This window comes from Myotis davidii, unplaced genomic scaffold (genome assembly GCF_000327345.1).
Source record: "Myotis davidii unplaced genomic scaffold, ASM32734v1 scaffold168, whole genome shotgun sequence".
Lineage (NCBI taxonomy): Eukaryota > Metazoa > Chordata > Mammalia > Chiroptera > Vespertilionidae > Myotis > Myotis davidii.
The window spans coordinates 519,050-539,281 of NW_006383016.1; the positions used below are offsets into that span (position 1 = coordinate 519,050).

Below are 20,232 nucleotides of genomic sequence, written 5' to 3' on the forward strand. Positions count from 1 at the left end.
ATGCGGAAAGATACTGGACAAAAATCGTGCACCTATGGATGAGGACAGTGGGTGGGGAGTGAGGGCAGGGGTGGGGTGGGAACTGGGAGGAGGGGAATTATGGGGGGAAAAAAGAGGAACAAATGTAATAATCTGAACAATAAAGATTTAATTAAAAAAAAAAAAGATGAAACGAGAGGACAGTGATGAGAGTTCCTAGCATAGCACTGGCCTGTTGTTAATTTTGAAATAGCATCAATGGGAAAAACTTGGGGTATGGCTACAATCGATTAGCAACAGCATTCTCCCTGATGATGAAAGCAGCTAATCTCCACAGTCCTCACTGAAGAACACCTAATTTTTTCTACTGCAGACACATTCTTGCTTTCAGCGTCTAACAAAGTAGGCCTGCACAGGTTCCCGGCACAGACGGGCTGATGGGCAGAGACAGCTGCCTGGCATGCGGCTTCAGCTCAGCCGAGCTGTCCTGGTGCTGGCTCCACGCAGCTGGGGCCCAGTGCCTGCTTTCCCATGAACTGTGCCATTGTGGTTAATTGCAAAGCAAGCCGCTCAGGCAATGATTTCAACAGCTCTGCATTTGAATGCTCTTGAATTCAAAAGCATTGTACTTAAACATTTGATACGAATGAAAAATTGGTTCTTATTACTTACTTGCTGCTTCTATAAACTTGGAATAGGTATCATAGGTGATGACAGGAATGGGTAAGTCTCTGAAATACAGTTTCAGGGCTCCAGTGATGATGTTTATGTCTGGGTAGAGGTTGGCAGATATGTCTACCTTTTCACCATCTGCAAAACAATCAATGGTCCAATTCCTAATGAGGAGCTGATCTGACCAAGTTAAAGCATGCCTAGGGAGGAAAATAAAATCCAACAAGTGCTCCCGTACAGTCTCAGCTGACTATTTCCAATCACGCTGAGGTGCCGGGAGTAACACAAAGGAGTTTGATGAGAGGAATTTTGGGTCTGAGGGTTAGTGTAGCCAGAAAGGGTAGCGAAATAGACTTACAATGATTATTTGGGTCCCAGCTCACGGTAATTTGGTAAGTAGAAATTTAACCCAAAATTCATATTCTGGATTGTACCCAGATTCATAGTAGAATACAGTAACAACCAAATTTATAATTAAAAAAAAAAATCCGTAAGTCCTTAAATAGTTCTACCAGTATTTTTTGAACTTGGATCTGAAGATGATATACACACAATAATTGTTGAATATCTTCAGTTTCTACTGCCTCTTTCAGGCTCACTGAAGATGCTTTTAGCTCGATTCCTCCTCCCAGTCCCTAGGACTTTATTTTGGGAAACCTTGCCCTTGCCTCATGTATAGGCAATATTATATTTCTTACTATTTTTACAATCATTCTCAAAAATCTTTGATTTTTTGTTTTACCCTCCGTAGCTCTCAGTCCAATTTAATGGGCACATACTAGGATATGTTTCTGAACAAAATCTGTTTTATTGAGAGACTATTCGCATCTTCTCTTATACAGAGAATTGAAAGAACAAGTGCTTGAGCAAATTTGGTTCTGAGGATAAAAAAAGCTGATGCCCAGAGAGCAGTGAGAGTGTAGCAGATAGGCCACACGATCCCACTCACATATTTTACAAACTTGTATTGAGAATCTACTGTGTGCCAGGCACTCTGAAGCCCCAGTGAGTCAGCGAAGAAAGGGCACACTCTCTTTAACAGCTCTTGTCAGATTGGGAGTCAGGCATGCAACTCAGCAGCTCCAAGGAGACTGGAAGACCGCTGGGCTGGAGACGTGGAAACAGGGAGGGGGGCATAGCAAAGGAAATGGAACTCGTAGGTCAGCGTGGGGTGGGCGGTCAGCGAGGATTCAGGGAAGAGGAAGGACAAGCAGACACCCGGTGAACAGGGAGTGGTTCCAGGCAGAGATGTGAGCGCATTATGGATGGACAGAACGACGCGGGCCGAGGGGCTTGTCCATGAAAACAGTAAGGTGGGTTTCCGTGTTGCCGGGGTGCAAAGTGTACAGGGAGGAGGAACTGGCCATAAGCTTGAACAGACGGGGTGACCAGATCATCAGAGACCGTGGATACTATTCTAGGGAGTGGAGGTTCTAGCTAGCGGGCTAGGTTCCACCCCTCCACTGGCTGCACCAGTATTCACTAAGTTATTCATTAGAAAAACAGAATTTTGGGCTCACCCAGCTTTCTGAATGAGTCCCCACAATGGGCCGTGGTGATCTGCATTTTTAAAAAGTTCCCTTAGGACTGTGTCACATGGCCTGGGGCGCATATGACACAGGCATAAGGAACAAAAGGAGTTACCTCCTGTACTTCCACTGGCTTCCCCAAACTCACTGTGTGGGGGACCCCACTCCCTCCCTTCTGCTCTCTTGTTTGGAGCTTCAGGAGAAGGAGAAGAGCCAATAGGATCCTGACATGGGGAGACAGAGCATATCCTGGTGCCACGGGAGTAAGGAGAAGTGTTGGGCAACCAACACAAGAATTTAATGGCACCAAACGTTGGCTGCCCATTCATTCAAGGAGTATTTTAAACTCACTTCCTTGTGTGGTCACTTGTCCACACTTAATAAAAGCACCCCCCCAGAGAGGCGGAGAACGAGATTACTCCTCAGCTTCCTGAAGAACAGCTCTCAGTCTCAGCTTGAATAAAATCTGGTTCCCAAAGACAGGGCACTAAAAAGTCACCTGGCTTTCAAGCTCATGCTATGGCCAGTTGGCTCAGTGGTTAGAGTGTCAGCCCACGGACTGAAGGGTCACAGGTTCCATTCCCGGTCAAGGGCACGTACCTTACTAGTAGCTGCAGATTGGATCCCCGGCCTGGTCGGGGCTCATAAGGGAGGCAACCAATTGATGTGTTTATCTCACATTGATGTTTCTCTCTCTGTCTCTCCCTCTCACCTCCCTCTGTTCCACTCACTCTTTAAAAATCAATGGAAAAAATATCCTCAGGTGAGAATTAAATAAAAAAGAAGGCGCAAGCCCACCTCTATCAAATGCCATTTTGACATCCTCGATGTGTTCGGTGAACCCGGAGACCCTGTAAAGACCTTCCGACTTTAATCCTGTTAAAAAAGAGACAGACTTTAACCAGCTTCCAGCAACATCTAAGAACCACTCTAATTTCATATCTGCACTGTGTGCTATCGGGAAATGAGCAAAATTGTCAGTGCTTCTACATCATCCACTGTTCCATCGGCACTTGGACTCATCCGTCTCCATTTCCACACACATGTCTTCATTTGCTGCGGGACGGTGGAGACCTCAGTGATGGGGGCATCTTCCTGTCTGGCTTTCTAAAGCGAACCCATGTTTATGATTCTCATCCACATGATCTCCTGCCTGTTTTGTTCATGAGCCTGCTGGATGCGATTTCACTGCCTCAGGCAGCTACTTGCGTTCTCTTCCACATCATCTTAGTCCATGTGCCACACACATCAATGTATGCAGGTGTGAGATACATATTATCCTGATTTTGTTGAAACAGCCCAATTTTATAGCCTTTTACAGTCACCAAATACTCACGGGGAAGTAAAGTACAGCACAGGGAATGTAGTAAAAAATATTGTAGCCCAGCCAGCAGGGCTCAGTGGTTGAGTGTCAACCTATGAACTGGGAGGTCATGGTTCGATTCCTGGTCCTGGGTTGCGGGCTCAATCCCCAGTGTGGGACATGCAGGAGGCAGCTGATCAGTGATTCTCTCTCATTATTGATGTTTCCCTCTTTTTCTCCCTTTCCCTTCCTTTCTGAAATAAATAAAAATGTTTAAAAAATATTGTAATAACTGTGTATGGCACAGGTGTATAGATTGATTGGGAGAATCACTTTCTAAGGTATATAAATATCTAATCACTATGCTGCAAGCCTGAAACTAATGAAATATTGAATGTCAACTGCAATTGAAAATTTAAAAACTAACACAAATTTATAGCCTTTATATTATTTAGTCATAAATATGATAATATGTTAAATGTTTACATATGATTAATTTAATTATATACCTCCAAATAAATGTGCCTTTTATATCTTCAATGTGCAGCGCATGACAAATGCTTGGCAAGCATGTGCTGAATGCATACATGGAAGCACTTCACACATGACTAGTTTATGAATGAAACAGAAATTGATTTAGTTCGTGTGTGTGGGTGCACGCATGTGCACGTGAGCCTGTGCAGACCATTTTTCCTACATCAACAGTGGAGAGTCAATTTAACGATTCTAAGAAGGTTTCCTTGGCAACAGTAAAAATCAAATCCTTATATCAAGGGGCCTTTTCCAAACCTCTGGCTTCGATTTCCCGAATGCAGATGTCCACCACCATGGGCCGCTGGGCGTTGTGCGCCTTCACCAGGGTGGTGAGGTCACAGCAGTACACCTTCTTGATCCTCTTGAGGTCCGGCTGACAGTCGTTGGGAACGTGCTTGGAGCACTGCTTGTGTACGTTCAGCCCGCAGTCTGGAAACAAAGAAGCCACATTAGATGGCCCTGCCCTTCGGCCAAAGCCCTGCACAAATGACACGTTACCAAAAATAAACGGCGAGAACAGCCCAGGGTTTGCCGCATCTCCCTGGAGTTCACCCCACTCAGAGGTGGTCCTCTCCATCCAAGGAGTGTGAAATCTGAATGTATTCAGGAAACTCTTACATAATTCATTTGTTCTCACGAAGCTTTCTCTGCTGCTGGACTGATCTCACTGGGATAGTTTTGGTCATTAGTCAGATTGTTTGTATGTTTCTTTCCCTTTCGGGCCTGGGACCTTTGTGGCCACATGTGGGCTTTTGGGTGTGGAGTCTCAGAGCTAGTCGTGGCTCATAGTGGGCGCGTAGGACTTCTGCTCGGTTGTTTCTCTTAAATCCTCGTTGCTCCTCTTGTGGGAGACAAGATTACTCTCTCTGCGAACCCCTTCCTGGAGAGGTGCCCACAGTTCCCACTCTCTTCCTCCTTGTGGGCAGTGGGAGGAGGCCATTCTCCTGCCACTTGCCTCACTTTGACACCTGCGAGTGGGAATGATGCCTACCTGGACACCAGTGGGAGTACCTGAGGGCTTACAATGCAGAACAATGCCATGAAACGTGATGATGCAAGTAATTATTTATAAAGCTCATATCAAGATCTAAAGCTGAAAAGGGGCTTTCTAGTTCACTGAACGCATTGTGAGCATAGCAAAGCCTCAAGAGCAGTTGGGATCCACTGATGGAATTTCTCAAACAATAACAGAGCCCAGTCTACATGCTGGAAAATAAAAATTTAATGTCGAAGTTGTTCACAGTTGATGTGCTGCTTATTCAAAGTGCCTTCTAATATTACTTGTCTTTCTAGGTATAAAGAAAAACTATAATAATGATATACTATATTCTAAGATATATATATTATACATATGACAAATATTATAATCAGCTACTTTGCAAAAAAAAAAAAAGAGCACTTAACGCAAAAAAAGCACTTAACCACATTAAACTTTTGTAAAATCATCAAAAAATTATTTTTGAAAATCACTAGATGATCTTTATGTAATGTGTACCGGCCAAGTTCTCTCTGCCTACTCTCCTTCCAAAGGAAAAACTGTTCTCATTCATTTCAGCTTCATCAACGTGAGAAGGTCACCAAAGCTCAAGTGAACTTCAATAAGATTTTGATAAATTTACTTAGTAGATGTAAATTTTGGCCAACTGAACTAAATAGAATTGGTTGGTCTTCTTGCTTGGTTCCTCTTTTATAAAATGAGGATAAAATAGACCTAGTTGTAGGGTTATCATGAGGATCAGATAAGCTAATATATGTAAAGACTGGGGAGTGGTGGACACTATGTGAGAATTCAATCAGAGAAATCGCAAACACGGTGATAGAAAACACAAAGATACCTGCTTAGCTGTTCTTAAGTTATTTCATTATTTCTACTGTATCTTTACAAACTTCATTTAAAACAATTTGGAAAAACTAGGGTAAAAGATACAATACACAAAATCCACAATTTTAACTATTTTTAACTGTACAGTTCAGTGGTCTTAAGCACCTTTACATTGTGTGCCATCATCACCACCATCCATCTCCAAAATATTTTTCATTTCCTCAAATGGAAACTCTGTACTCATTGAATATGAATCCCCCAGACCCTTCATCCCCTGGCTCCTGGCAACCACGTTTTACTTTCTGTCTCTGAATGTGATTACTTTAGTTACCTCACATAAGTGGAACCATATGGTATTTGTCCTTTTCTCACTGGCTTATTTCACTCAGAGTAATGTCCTCCAGGTTCATTCATATTGTAACCTATGACAGGATTTCCTATAATATTCCCTTGTATGGATAGACCACATCTTGTTTATCCATTCACCCATTGCTGGCTGCTGCTACCTTCTGGCTATTGTGAAAAATGCTGCCCTAAACATGGGTGTGCAATGACCTGTTTGAATGGCTGCTTTCCTCTCCATGGGGTATATAGCTAGAAGTGGAAATGCTGGCTTACATAATAATTCTATTCTCAACTTCCTTATATACTTCGTGTTAATAGCTGAAGCAACAGTGTTTATGCAAAATGAAATCCTGATATTTTATTAAAATGAAGATGTTTTATAACAAATATAAAAATATTCAGGTTTTTCCAACTAATACATCTCCATATACTAAAAATGAAGTGTGTTTCATTTAAAAATGCTTAAAATATGTAAAATCTGGAGAGTGGAGAGGCAGGGATTGTTCTTTTACCCTTTAATGATCAGTTTGCAGGTTTCCTGCTGCTCAGCGGAATATGAGGCTATATGGTGGCACTGGAGAGAAACACCCTTTTATCCCTGAGAAATTTGCTGTTCAAAGCTAATCCGAATCCCAGAGTTTTGTTTTCATAATATTGACTTTGGACCAATTTCTTGCTGAAATTGGATAATACCAGCAATTAGGGATCTTTTTGGTGAGTATAAGCAGGCAGGCTGAATTCATATCACTGAGTACTTCAGATAGTCTACCACTTTGCTCAGGGGTTTAGCCGGGAGGTGCTCTGTAGCTCTCGCTGAGTCTTTTGTGTTAATGGGAGTATCTGGATCATTTCTGGAAAGACTGCTTTTGAGCGTATGTTTACTGCTTGTCTCATGGATGGGGGGTGGGGACAGGTAGAGTTAACAGACATACATGAGCATCTACTTGAACCCTCCAGGCATCACTACCGGTGGGGATGACAAAGAAAAGTGGTTTTTCTATCTATATGATTCCATTGGAATTAATTTTGTTTCCTTTTAAGGAATCCTGCCTATTTGGGGAGGCAGGTAGGTGCCTCCAGAAGTGCATTTGCTTGCATTTTTCTTGTCTTACATAAACAAGCCATTCCTCTCCACTCTAGCAAATACTTGGAAGGATGCCTCGAACCTTCCAGAAAGCTAGACTTTTGAGCAAATCTGGGCCTACTTCCAAGCTCTGGAGAGTTGCCTTCCAGCTCAACATGGTGGCACTTCATATAAATGAAAGAAGGATAAAGAAAGTTCCATGTCTACCTGAGCACCGGACCCCTTGGGCGATAAGCCCCCACATGAAGTTGGCACAGTATTCACACCAGTGCGGGCCCCGGAATGTGTGGACCTGTGATCCAAAAAGAAGAAGAGTGTCAGAAAATTCAGTCGTTTTGGGGCAGATGGCCCCAGTTATGCAACAAATGCATGAAGTCAAGACACAAAGGTCTTAGTGGCAGTGAGCATCCCTCGCTGGGCCTGTTCTCTCCAGGGAGGCAGAGCTGCAAATGGACCAGAGAGAACAGAGATGTGCTCTGATCTTTGAACATCCTACATGGATCTACCATGCCCAGGGCCGGAGTTTGAAAGGAATGAGGAGAAACAGTAAGATCATAGGGCCATGGCATCAGCTGAAGAATGAGATTCTCACCACCCAAACAAGGCACTGTGTGGACCAACCCAAGGTGGCCCGAGCTGGTCGCTACAGCTGCATTAGCTCAGCTTTTGTCCTTTTGACTAAAGTGGCCCCCTGGCAGTAAAATTATAGACCATTTCAATTATGAATATAAATGTAAACATTCTTTAAAAAAGATCCTACTGAATATAGCTTTATATTTAAAAAATGTCCTGACCAAGGATAGTTTATTTTCATGAATTTAAGGTAGTTGACATATTACTAGAATTCACCCCAATAACAAAACGAAAGAAACCACATCAGCATTTCAAAAATTAGAATACCAACAATCAAACACAATTCATCATTTACTCATAATAATAGCATTTCACATGCTAGGAATAGAGGAGATTCTCCTAAAAATAGCTGATTAAAGGTATTTATGTTACACATAATATTTAAGACGGAACATTAGAATAATTTCCTTCAAAGTCAGCAAAATGATAAGGCTGCCTGCTATCAATGCTTCTCTTGAGTATTATTCTATAGAGTTTAGCCAGCATAACAAAAGAAAACAGGAAATATAATATATGATTGGAAGAAGAAATGAGGCCAAGTTTGCTTAATAAAAGAGTAATATGTAGAAATCAGCATTGCCCTGGCTGGTCTGGCTCAGTAGATAGAGCATCAGCCTGCGAATCAACATTGCTCTATAGAAGTAACACCATTTTATTAAATAGTAAAAAGCAAAGGCTCCATTTACAATAACAACAACACTCTAAAATAATTAGAATATCCTATATAATAAAACCCTAATATGCAAATCGACTGAATGGTAGAACAACCAGTCACTATGATGTGCACTGACCACCAGGGGGCAGATGCTCAACACAGGAGCTGCCCCCTGGTGGTCAGTGTGCTCCCGTGGGGGGCGTGCCGCTCAGCCAGAAGCCAGGCTCATGGCTGCTGAGTGCAGTGGCGGTGGCAGGAGCCTCTCCCGCCTCTGCGACAGCCCTAAGGACCCTTCAGGGGATGTCTGAATGCTGGCTTAGGCCCACTTAGGGGAGCGAGAGGGCACAGGCCTCTAGTAATTTAATAAATGACATCACAGACACAAATATTCTATACTCATGTATGGCAATACCCAATGTTATAAATAGGTTAATTAGCCTCCAACTGAATTGAATGAATCTATAAATCCAATGCAATTTCAGTAAAAGTCTCTGTTCTGTGGTGCTTTCCACAAAAGTTGACACGATGACCCTAAATTCCATATGGAAGAATAGAGAAGAAAAGAATAGCCCATGATAATTTCGAGTGAGTAGAAGAGCGTAGGAAAACACATCTAGCAAGATGTCTATAGTTACAAAAGGAAAACACCAGGCAGGATGGACAAACAGGCCAGTGGATTCGAGTGGAAAGGTCAGAAACAAGTCGCATACATAGGGAGACTGGGTATGTTTCAGAAGTGGCATTATATTAGGGGAAGGATGTCAGAGAGGTGAATTAGTGTTATGTCAAACACCTGCCACCCTCTCATTCATCATTCACTCATTGGCATGCTGACTGCCTATTTTGAACCTGGCACTGGAGAAGTCCACAAAGATACAAAGTCAAAATAGATCGGAGGAGCCCAGACCTCCCTACCCTCAAGGATCTCATCTACAAGAATAAATAGGCCACAGAAACAATTACCCTCTGGTAATGTGCTGGAGAGAATAACACATGCTATAACACATGCTTCAGAGAAGGCTGGGGAAAGTTGGGTTTTGAAGGATGGATAGGAGTTCACCAGGCTGGGAAACACTGAGCTGCTGGAGAAGTAATAGAGCTGACTGTGGAGGCAGAGCACTTGGGAAAACATTCCAAGAAGTGAAAACAGCGTAGCCAAAAGCCAATGGCGGTGGGCTTGGTTTTTGAAAGATATTTTAAAAAAAAAAAGTGACCGAATTCTCTGGAATATCTCTAGTGGATAAAGAAATTGCATGGGAAATACCTCCATACTTTGGGGTCAAAATGAAAATGCAAAGTTTAGAAACGAGGAGAGTAGCTACCATGTTTACTACACATTGACCAAACGAAAAACTGGCTGACTCAATGCTCAGGAAATATATGATATGCTAATCATAGATTTTCTGAAATTTCCCTTTTTGCCAATATTTAAAACAATAATTAAACATATCAATATTACATTTAATGCTGATTAGCCTCACCCATGATTACCAACATCCTTTCCATCAATATATCCCCACTGCCTGCGATCTCATTTCTCCAGTGAAACAAATGCAGGCAGGCACTTCGGAGTAGCAACTCGCTCCGTGTGTCCACACATTCCCCCAGAGATAAACAAAAAGGGGCGGAGGGGAACGTCAAGTTAGTTCAACATTATTTTAGGCCCACGGCCTACTTTCCCCTTTGTGATGGGCCACTGTTTGTTTTCACGGCTGATAGAGTGTCCGGTTTTCTTTTGGGTCCACAAGGACACTCTCTGAATAGTAGCCTACAAGTGAATGCAGGGACACTCTCCGAACCCATGTTATTTCGGGCTGAGTTATTATGTCAAACGTTCCAACGAAACACCCCATATCTTGAAAAGCCACTAATCAGCCTTTTCCATTTGCTGAAGTTTATTGATTTTCAAGAATATCTTTTCAGAAAAAAAAAAAGAGAGAACATTTTGCAAACTTTAGGGCAGAACTGAAAATACCCCAGACAGGAAGAAAATACCCCAGACAGGAAGAATGTCTGCCCAAGGCTATTATACTGGGCCTGGTCTGCCTGGAATTCAAAAACCACACCAAACAGAAGACGATGATACGCAGGAGATAAGGGATGTTGGACAATGAGCCCAGGAATGGCCAGTGCATGGAAACAAGAGCAAGAGGAATGGCCAAGGAAAAGCCCAGGCGCCGAGGAAGTACCCCTGACATGACACTGTGAGTGAGCAGGATGACACCTGTCTCACATCTGCGGGGCTGGAAGGCAGTAATCCCTGCTGGTTTCTATAACAAGTATGTTTTGATGGGTCAAGGCAGGGGCCGCCCCAGTGATAATCAGCTCAGCCCAGGTTGTAGACGGAGCTGCTTATGATGTGCAGCAGTTGGGACATTCTGCTTTTTCTTCTCAGCAAACATCCAGGTTTCTTAGCCCTGGCACGCTGAAGGTTTGGGACCGGGTCAGTCTGGGTGCACTGTAGGACGTGTAGCAGTGACCGTGGCCTCTGCCCACCGATGTCGGCAGCGAACCCTGGGCTGAAACCACCACAGATGTCTGCAGACATTGCCAAATGTGCCCCTGGGACAAAGGAGCCCTGGTAGAGAACCACTGGTATAGACGGAAACCCTATCACCTCAGTCTGTCACTGTTATCATTTACATGAAAAATGAGAACTTTATTCTCTTATTTGGGTTTCAAAAGACCCTGGGTCAAAGGCAGTTTTTCCTTAGCTGCTTGATATGCACAGAGGAGGGGGCGGGAGGGGGCTGAGGTCACTCCCAGCTCCACGTCACTGGGTGTGGAGGTCACCCGGTCAGGCTTTGGCCCAGGTCACTGAGGGAGGTGGAGGAAGGCAGCCTATCTGCCATCAGCAGCGCTGGGCCCCCAGCCTCAGCCCACGGTTCCTCCTGCGTTTCCCAGAATCACGTGACATTGAACTTGTGAGGAATTAGGTTAAACTTGGGACTTTCCTGTCTTGCAAGCTCAGATGAAACGCTGGCCTTGAAGCGAACCTTTTCAGATGTGCGAAAACCCGCCGAGGGGCGCCGGTCGGTGGGACACAGAAGATTCCCGGGTCCCTGCGGGGCCAGCTGCGCAGATGCAGCCGAGAGCCTGTTTCTCAGCCCGGGCCCCGCTGACCCTCAGATAACTCTATTCAGAAGCTCTTCTCATGCATTTAAAACAGGGGTTCATTTCTAAAACATCCACGACCACCCAGCTGCTGGGGAATCGCCCCATTGCCTAAAGTGACACCTTCATTTGGTAGCTAATTTCCTCTCAGGAATAGAAGAGCAACAATACAACACTTTTAAAAAAAAAATATATTTTATTGATTTTTTACAGAGAGAAAGGGAGAGAGACAGAGAGTCAGAAACATCGATGAGAGAGAAACATCGACCAGCTGCCTCCTGCACATCTCCCACTGGGGATGTGCCCGCAACCCACGTACACACCCTTGACCGGAATCGAACCCGGGACCCTTCAGTCCACAGGCCAACGCTCTATCCACTGAGCCAAACCGGTTTTGGCAACACTTTTTTTTTTGACACTTCCCTCCTCAATGCCCTCCAGCCCCCCTTTCCTACACCCCATTGTCTGTTTCAATTATCCTCAATCTTAGCACTATTGATATTGGGGCCAGACAACTCCTGGTGGAGGGGTCTCGCCGGGCCTGAGGCATGCTCAGCTATTGGTAAACCCAGTCATGAGAATCAGAAATGCCGGCACATAATGCCAAGGTCCTCCGGGAGCAACACCCACTGGGAGAGAGCCACCCAGGAGAGGACAAGGTCCCATTCTCATGTCACCTCCGCCTTCCTTGCACCTGGCAGTGCCTGGCGCATAGTCAGTCCTCAGTCCACATTTGATGACTAAAAGTTACATGTCTAGTTTTCCTCTCATCAGAACTTTCAAAGACACCCAGCTAATATGACAGCAATCACTGGTGCTGTTTTCCCTCCCAACAAAACACAAAAAGAGTGTTCCTATGGCTGTAACATGGCAGAGTCAGACATTTTAGTCATTTCGGATAGCCTCTTTGGATTCTCTGTTCTTTGGAATAGAAAAAACTCAGTGTGAAGTTAATAACCAGGAGGGAAAAGCTATAGCTGACTTCCCCAGGCCATCTACGCGGGAGGACTCCTTCCTTCACTCACCTCCTGGGCACTGTCTGCCCCAGGCATCCTGGACCCCACCTGCCAGCTTACAGGGGCCAGAGGGACCTGAGCAGGGCAGACACCTGCTCCAGGTCAAGCTATTCTGACTCTCCCTGGAAGCTTGGGATTGGGGCTTTGTTGCTGGTTTGGTAACATATAAACCAGGGAGTGGGTTGGCTGGGTGGCTCAGTTGTTGGAGTATCATCCCCTACACCAAAAGGTTGTGGGTTCCATTCTCGGTCAGGGCACAGACCTAGCTTTCAGGTTTGAGTTCCGGTTGGGGTGTGTATAGGAGGCAACCAATCGATGTTTTTCTCTCTCTCTCTCTCTCCCCCTTCCCCTCTCTCTAAAATCAACAAAATCCTATCCTCAGGTGAGGATAAAAACAAACAAACAAACCAGGGAGTTATCATCAGCCATATTCTGCAGACCATACGGACTAAGGCATTTTTGTGCCGGGAGAGATCAATGAAGCTGATATCCAGAGAGCAGAGAGCAATGAAGTGGTCGGGAGGGAGGGAAAAGAATGGAGGGAGGGAGTGAGGGAGGGGGAGGAGAAGGAGAGGCTGGGTCTAGGCACACTCTTAGCTCCTGTGTCCTACCTCCTGAGTTCTGAGTGGTCCCTGGGGGTGTATGAGCCCCTCCTGCACCATAGCCTCGCATTTAGCTTATGACAGTTTCCAGGGGTTCTATTTCTTGAAAACCAGGAGTTTCTGGTCATTATAATGGTGGGGTCGGGCCCAGTAGGAGGCAGATAAAAAAGTGGCTCTTCCTCACTGCACTTTGGGAGCAGACCCCATGTTTTCTTCATAAAAACACAATTTCCAAGCCCATGTCTGCCGGCCTCACGGCAAGTCCCTCAGTTTATATTCAAGGCGATGAGTGTGCCTTTCCTGCCAGTTGTTCCAGACTTGTTTCTGTGCAAACAGCCTTTTCTGATGATTAAACAAAAGAAAGAAAATAAAGCCCACAGCCATTGCTGAAGCCGACTTCTGCCTGTGCCCACGTGAGGCAGGCAGATGACAGGACGAAGGGCTGCGCATTTTGATGAGATCAAGGAGGACGGGGAGAGAGGAGTGGGCATCTGGGAAGCCAAAGTGGCTCATCCCAGAGCAAGTGATCACCAGACTGAACGGAAGGAAAGCCAGTGCTGGGCCCAGAAACCGTAAATGAGCCTCCAAACCCAAGGCGGGTGGTGGTGGTGCCGTCACTCCCAGACACCCTCAGCCTCCTGACTGGCCCTGTCCTGGCACCTGATGGGCGGGAGGCCTGTGAGCAGGAGCACACGGCAGGGACCACCATGGGGAACGGGTGCTGCTGGCAGCCCCATCTATCAATAGTGGGGGACATAAAAGGTAAGGTGGGCAACCACCGAACTTCTGCCTGGACAGGGCCGCTCTTGAGAGTCAGCACAAAGGCAGCTGGACAAGAGGAGTAACCGGGCATGTGTGTGCCGCCCCCAGTTCCCCATGTATGAACTGAGTGGCACTGCACAGCCAGGCCCTCCGGGCAAATGAGGAAAGAGAGCTGGCCTCACGCACCTTGATACAGTCTCCGTCTCCCTGGCACAGTCTGGTGACCCAGACAAGGGCTACATGTGGGGAAGGACACAGCACAACTAACACACGTGCTAACACAGATGCAACAAGCCAGGGATGAGGCAACTGTGGGTGGGGAGTGAGTTATCTGGCACTCGTGGGGATGGGGTGGATGGTCAGGGGTTGGGGGAACATGGGGTAAGGTTGGGGCAGAGTGGTTTGCTCTTAATATTTAGAACTTACTGGACCTCTGCTCTCCATCTGTATCCCATACAGGGTGTTCCTGCAGTGCCTGGTGGAGGGAGAGAATTTGGTGGAAGGAGCCAGTGATGTACACACACATGCAGACCTGGGAAGGCTGCTAAGAACGTGAGTGGGCAGAGGAGAGACAGAGCCCCGGGTAGTGAGTCCGCTATGATTGGGCTGCCTCGGTTGATCATCCAGATGAGCTGCGAGCCCCTCTCTCCCCAGGATGGGGTCCTCTCTGCCCCCTGTTCCCTCCTGGCTCTAAGTTTCCACTCCTGTTGCTTGCACTGCCTACAATACGCTTTCATTTTTCTTACATGTGGTTAATGAGAGAGGAGGAAAGAGATGATAGAAAGAAGAAAGGCATGGCCCAGTCAGGATAGGAAATAATAAATACAGAGACAGCGAAAGCTAAACACAAAAACACAAGAGAAATGATAGACACAAAAAGATGATAATAAAATAATGAGAGCAGCTAACTGTATTGGGTGCCAGAGACCATAAGTGATATACAGGCATTCTATAAACTTTACAATGCTCCTATTTTATAGACGAGGGAATGAGACTAGGAGAACTAAGCCCTTGGCCAAAGCTCAAGTACAAAGCTGGCCACAGCTACCCCATCACTGTGCTAAGTGGGGAAGTAGGGACAGTTACCCAGATCTGGGGGCTCCGGGGCCTGCCAGCTTAAGGATTTTTAGCGCTCAGCCAGTAGGTGTTATGAGGATAGACCACCTAAAAGTGAGCTATTCCTTTTATAGGAGAGTACCTCCTAAGTCAACCAGATGAACAGAGATGCAGACGTAGTGCAAGTAAAGTAATGGAGTGGCTTTCTGTGTATCAAATGGTTCATTTTTGAGAGGAGACCATCAACCTCATTATTCCTTCAACAAATTCCTTTTAGGCCCAGGATGCACAAGTAACCCCAGGGAATTTAGGATTTAAAATAGCATCATCTGCAAACAGGGTGGCAAAGTACAAAATTATTGCACAAAATGAGGCACAACTTGAACTTGCTTCCAAAAGTTTTGTTTCCAGAGCCGATTGGTGGCTTTTCCTAGACACACTTTCCAACGCGAGGACAGTAGCTATGGCCTCAGGAGCAGGACTGGGCACTTTCTGAAAGAACGGAGAGGGAGTTCCCACCCTGGACGTGCCGGGTTGGGGGCTTCCATTCATCCCTCTTGATGAGGTACCTGGGGGAGCCAGGGGACCACTTTTTAGCTGGGGGAACAGTCTTGACGGGGCAAAACAATCCTGTGGGTGAGGCATTAAGATTGACTGGCAGATGGGAACCTCTGCGAGGAAGCCGCTAGACCAGAGTCCTGACAGGGCCTCCTGGGGCTCATTCACTGATCAGCATGACAGTGTGATTACTTGTTCCTTTTATTGAGCATTTGCTTTGTGCCGTACTCAGAGTGCCTTTCAGTAACAACCCAAATTACAAATTAAGGAAGTTTCAGGATAAAGTCTATGAGAAGTCAACATAAACAAAAAGTTTGTGTTTTACGTCTTAATTTTATGCTAATTCCAAGCAGATGGCAGGGGCCTTCGATGGGAACTTATTTTCTTCAGGTCTGTTCAGTGGCCTGTTACTAAAAAACCCTGGTTTTAGAAGGTTCCTCCAAAGACAATGGGGGTGGGGGGATGTGAAGAGAGGCTGAATGAGGATGGAGGGTGGGAGGGGCAAGGAGTGACAGAGGGAAGCACTGCTCCAGCTCCAGCCACTCATTCTTAAGGACAGTGGCACCAGCAGTACCATTGAAAGCCACAGCCGACTGACACAGCCACTCGAGGGCCTGCTGCGTCTCAAAGACGCCATTTAAGCGGCGGAAGAGCACTGCTCCTGTCTGGCTCAAGCAGCCTCTAACAACGGGCCTGCTCCCCGCCTTTACGTCTCTCAGTGGCTGTAAGTAAGAAGAAGTCACGTGGAGCAGATACTGATGTTTTAAGCGCACATTTAAAAAGCAGTTGGTGTTTTTCAGTGATAAAGCGATTGATAGCGATCTTGTTGCCAACAGGACTATTTAAGAAAATAAGACTCAACGATCTTTTTGTTTTAAATGTCATTTCCCATTCATAGACCTAAGACTAAAACACTGAAATTAGTTTTGAAAGTATCAATCAACTGCCTATGCTCATGATGTTTTTCAGACAAGCTAAGGTCATATATATATATATATATGGAGAGAGAGAGAGAGAGAGAGAGAGAGAGAGAGAGAGAGAGAAGCTGCCCCATGCAAAGCATAACTCCATATAAGGCATAACTCCAATTGTCTCCGAAAGCCAGAAGAACTGGAATTTTCAAGAGGAAGGGAAAGAATTTGCAAGTCCAAGAAGATCCACCCTCCCACCCTATGGTAGTGTATCCACTAGATGCAAAGGATCAGGATTTCTGCCCAAAGTCAGAAAGATTCCTTCTTAAGGCAAAAACATCAATGAGGGTTAAGATAGAAAGCAGGAAAGGAAAAAAGAAAAAAGCCATAAAAGCTTTTTATACCCCAAATTAGACCTGCCACTATTCGGTGGTGGAAGAAATGTCAAGAGCCCTGTAATGCAGCTCTTCCCCCTCACGCTCAATGCGGAGGGCTGAACTATTCCAGCTCTCATTCAGTTATAGCGTGCAGAGGCCGACCCACTCGCTTTCCAAAAACAGACGCACAGCGAACGCACCACAGCGACGCGAATGCAGATTTAATTGACACACATTTGTCCTCATGAAGGACCAGAGAGCAGCAGAACAGAACAGCTTTCCCAGGCCAGCTCCCACAAAGGGCTGTGCCGGTTCCAACAGCCCCCAGGCTGCCGGCCCTAAAGGAAAGGAGAGTTAAAAAAGGCAAGTCACGCCCTGACCAGTTTGGCTCAGTGGATAGAGCGTCGGCCTGTGGACTGAAGGGTCCCAGGTTCGATTCCGGTCAAGGGCATGTACCTGGGTTGCAGGCACATCCCCAATAGGGGGTGTGCAGGAGGCAGCTGATCAATGTTTCTCTCTCATCGATGTTTCTAGCTCTCTATCCCTCTCCCTTCCTCTCTGTAAAAAAATCAATAAAATATATTTTTTAAAAAAAGGCAAGTCACAATTAGCAGCTCCTGCTTCTTTCATCCTGATCTCCCCGCCCTCCAGCCTCCAAATTGTCAGGCCCTTTGCTGGGGCAGAACTCCAAGGCCACCGACTCTAGAAGCACCGAAAAGCAGGGCAGGCAGGGCACGCAGGGCAGGCTGTCTGGCACCAGCCTCCCCCGCCACCCCATACAGAAATCACTCTAGGGCAAAGGAAACAAGCATCATTTCCTGATGGCAGGCCATGGCCACCGGGGCCGGTCTGAAATGCAGATAGCCGTGTTTCCAGTTTGTAAATACACGTGGGAAAACCCACTTGAACTCCCACCAACTCTCCGCATCTTTTTGTTTGGTCTGGGGAGCAGGATCAAGGCTGCGACCCCAGGGAGCCCGGCCAGGCGCCCGGGGTGCTGCCCGCACGCAGAGGACAAACAGAAGCGACTGGACGGTATCGGCCGTCATCGCCTGCTGTCACAGCTGTCTACACACAGACCAAAGGAGGGACAGCAGAAGACAAAACACAGAATGTGAAACGGGCCACTGTGCCCACTTGTTCAGAGACAGCACCGTTCTCGTGGCCATGCTGTGTGGAAAAGTACTGCCCGGTGACTCCGGGTCTCAGAGGCCACCGGCGGGGCACGCTCTGCTTTTCCTTCCCTGGACACGGCAATCTGAAGCGGGAATGGGCCCAACTCTGCAGGACTCAGTTACTGTGCACGAGGTGTTTCCAGGCATCCCTCAAGCACAGGCGTTCTGAGGTCGCCTGTGAGGTCAGATCCAAAGCAAGTAGCTACATGCGGGGAGCAAGGGGCAGCCGTCAGGTGACTTTAGCATCAGAGACCAGATGGAATCACACACTGTCCTGGCCCCTCGCCCGCTCAGAACAGAAGAAAGAAGGCAGAGGCTGGCTTACCTTAAAGTTGTGTGTCTTCTCATAGTTGAAGTGGTTGTCGTTGTGCGTGAGGGCGGCCCTCCTGACCAGGGAGGAGATCTGTGGACAGGCAAAGAGTTTGAGAGGGGGCCAGAGAAAGCCGCCCTTCACGCCCACCTTCACCCCCCAGGCCACGGCCAGCAGCTCCTGCCGCTTCCTGCCCGGCTTAGGCTTCCGAACCACCGCACACTTTTTCTCATTTTCCAGCCACAGTTCCTGGGAGAACATCGTGTGTCCCCCGTGGAGCTGGGGAGTGGGGGCTTGGGGAGCGGTGGCTAATGTTAGGCAGCAGATTTGAGGCAGCTGCCTCTGTCCCGTCTGCAGTGGCCTCGGGCATGTGACCTGGAAGGGCCGGATTGCGGGATGGAGCGGCTCTGCCTCTGAATAAGGACGGGCCTGTTTTGTGCTATTTCTTAAGGCCGACGTGTGCCTGGAACAATAGCACATTCATGTGCACAGCAACCCCCAGATGCCGCAGCCAGGCAGCCACTGAAGAATCAATGGAGGAGGCCGGGGCAGGCAGCTCTATTCCTGGGGCCACGCACACTGCCAAGGAGAGACCTCTCCTGCTTGCTAGCACATTTTATACACACACACTCACACACCATCACACATACACTCACTCTTACACACTCACACTCTCACACACACACACTCACACACACACCCTCATACAATCACACATAGACATTCACACACACACTCACCCCCTCACACACACACTCACACATACACCCTCATACAATCACACATAGACTTTCACACACACACTCACCCCCTCACACACACACTCACACATACACCCTCATACAATCACACATAGACATTCACACACACACTCACCCCCTCACACACACACTCACACATACACCCTCATACAATCACACATAGACATTCACACACACACTCTCACAGACATTCACACACACTCACATACACACTCACACACATACTCTCACATAGACATTCACACACACACTCTCACAGACATTCACACACACTCACATGCACACACACAGACATTCACACACTCACGTACACACTCATACACACTCACACATGCACACATTTACACACAATCATGCACGCACACTCACACACACAACTAGCTCTGATGTTCAAAGCCTGAGGCTGCATCTAATTATTTTGGGGCTCCGAACTCCATCCTGGGCTGAACTTTAAACCTTTAAACCTGATGATTGTTTAATTATTTGGGATCAAGCTTGAGTCTCTTTTTAAAAAGAAATCTGCTCCAGTAATTGAAAGTCCACTTTTCATTCACACGCATGCCTTAAATTAGAGCAGTCTGAGTGAAAGTCCACTTTTCATTCACACGCATGCCTTAAATTAGAGCAGTCCGAGCAGAACGGGGCAGGGAAGAAGGCATAGCATTTCAGCTGTGAGATCTACAGCCAGAATTTCAAAACAAGAGGTAGGATGTCTGCTCCAGGATAACCCCAGTCTCTCTTCTCCCACCAGCAACAGGCAGCACCCCCAATCCACACAGACCGCATTCCTTAACCCAAACCAAAACATCATAGTTGCTTTTCCTTGAAATAAGACATCTTCCATGTTCATTCTGTGAGTGCATAAGCCTAAAGCCTTCCTTGCTCTTCAAAAAGCATCATCTATTTGATGTTCTCTCTTAGGACCACGGTTTTTTGGTCCCTGATCTATCTGTCCACTAACAGAAGTGAGGAAGTCATTATGTCTTGGAAGAAGTCCTGATCTGTTGGCAAAGTTTAATGCAGCTAATGCCAGG

General features: G+C 46.5%; 1 protein-coding gene across 1 annotated transcript in view; it reads right to left on the reverse strand.

Annotated features, from left to right (window-relative positions):
* The window catches only part of CHN2 (chimerin 2), a 114,717-nt gene that overhangs the window by 4,306 nt on the left and 90,179 nt on the right, over positions 1–20,232 (reverse strand). Inside the window, exons 7-11 of the mRNA XM_006778972.2 lie at positions 18,453–18,530; positions 7,476–7,560; positions 4,273–4,446; positions 2,979–3,056; positions 652–789 (exon numbers count right to left, since the gene is read on the reverse strand). Coding sequence (XP_006779035.2) covers positions 652–789; positions 2,979–3,056; positions 4,273–4,446; positions 7,476–7,560; positions 18,453–18,530 — 553 coding nt within the window. The remainder of the gene's footprint in view (positions 1–651; positions 790–2,978; positions 3,057–4,272; positions 4,447–7,475; positions 7,561–18,452; positions 18,531–20,232) is intronic.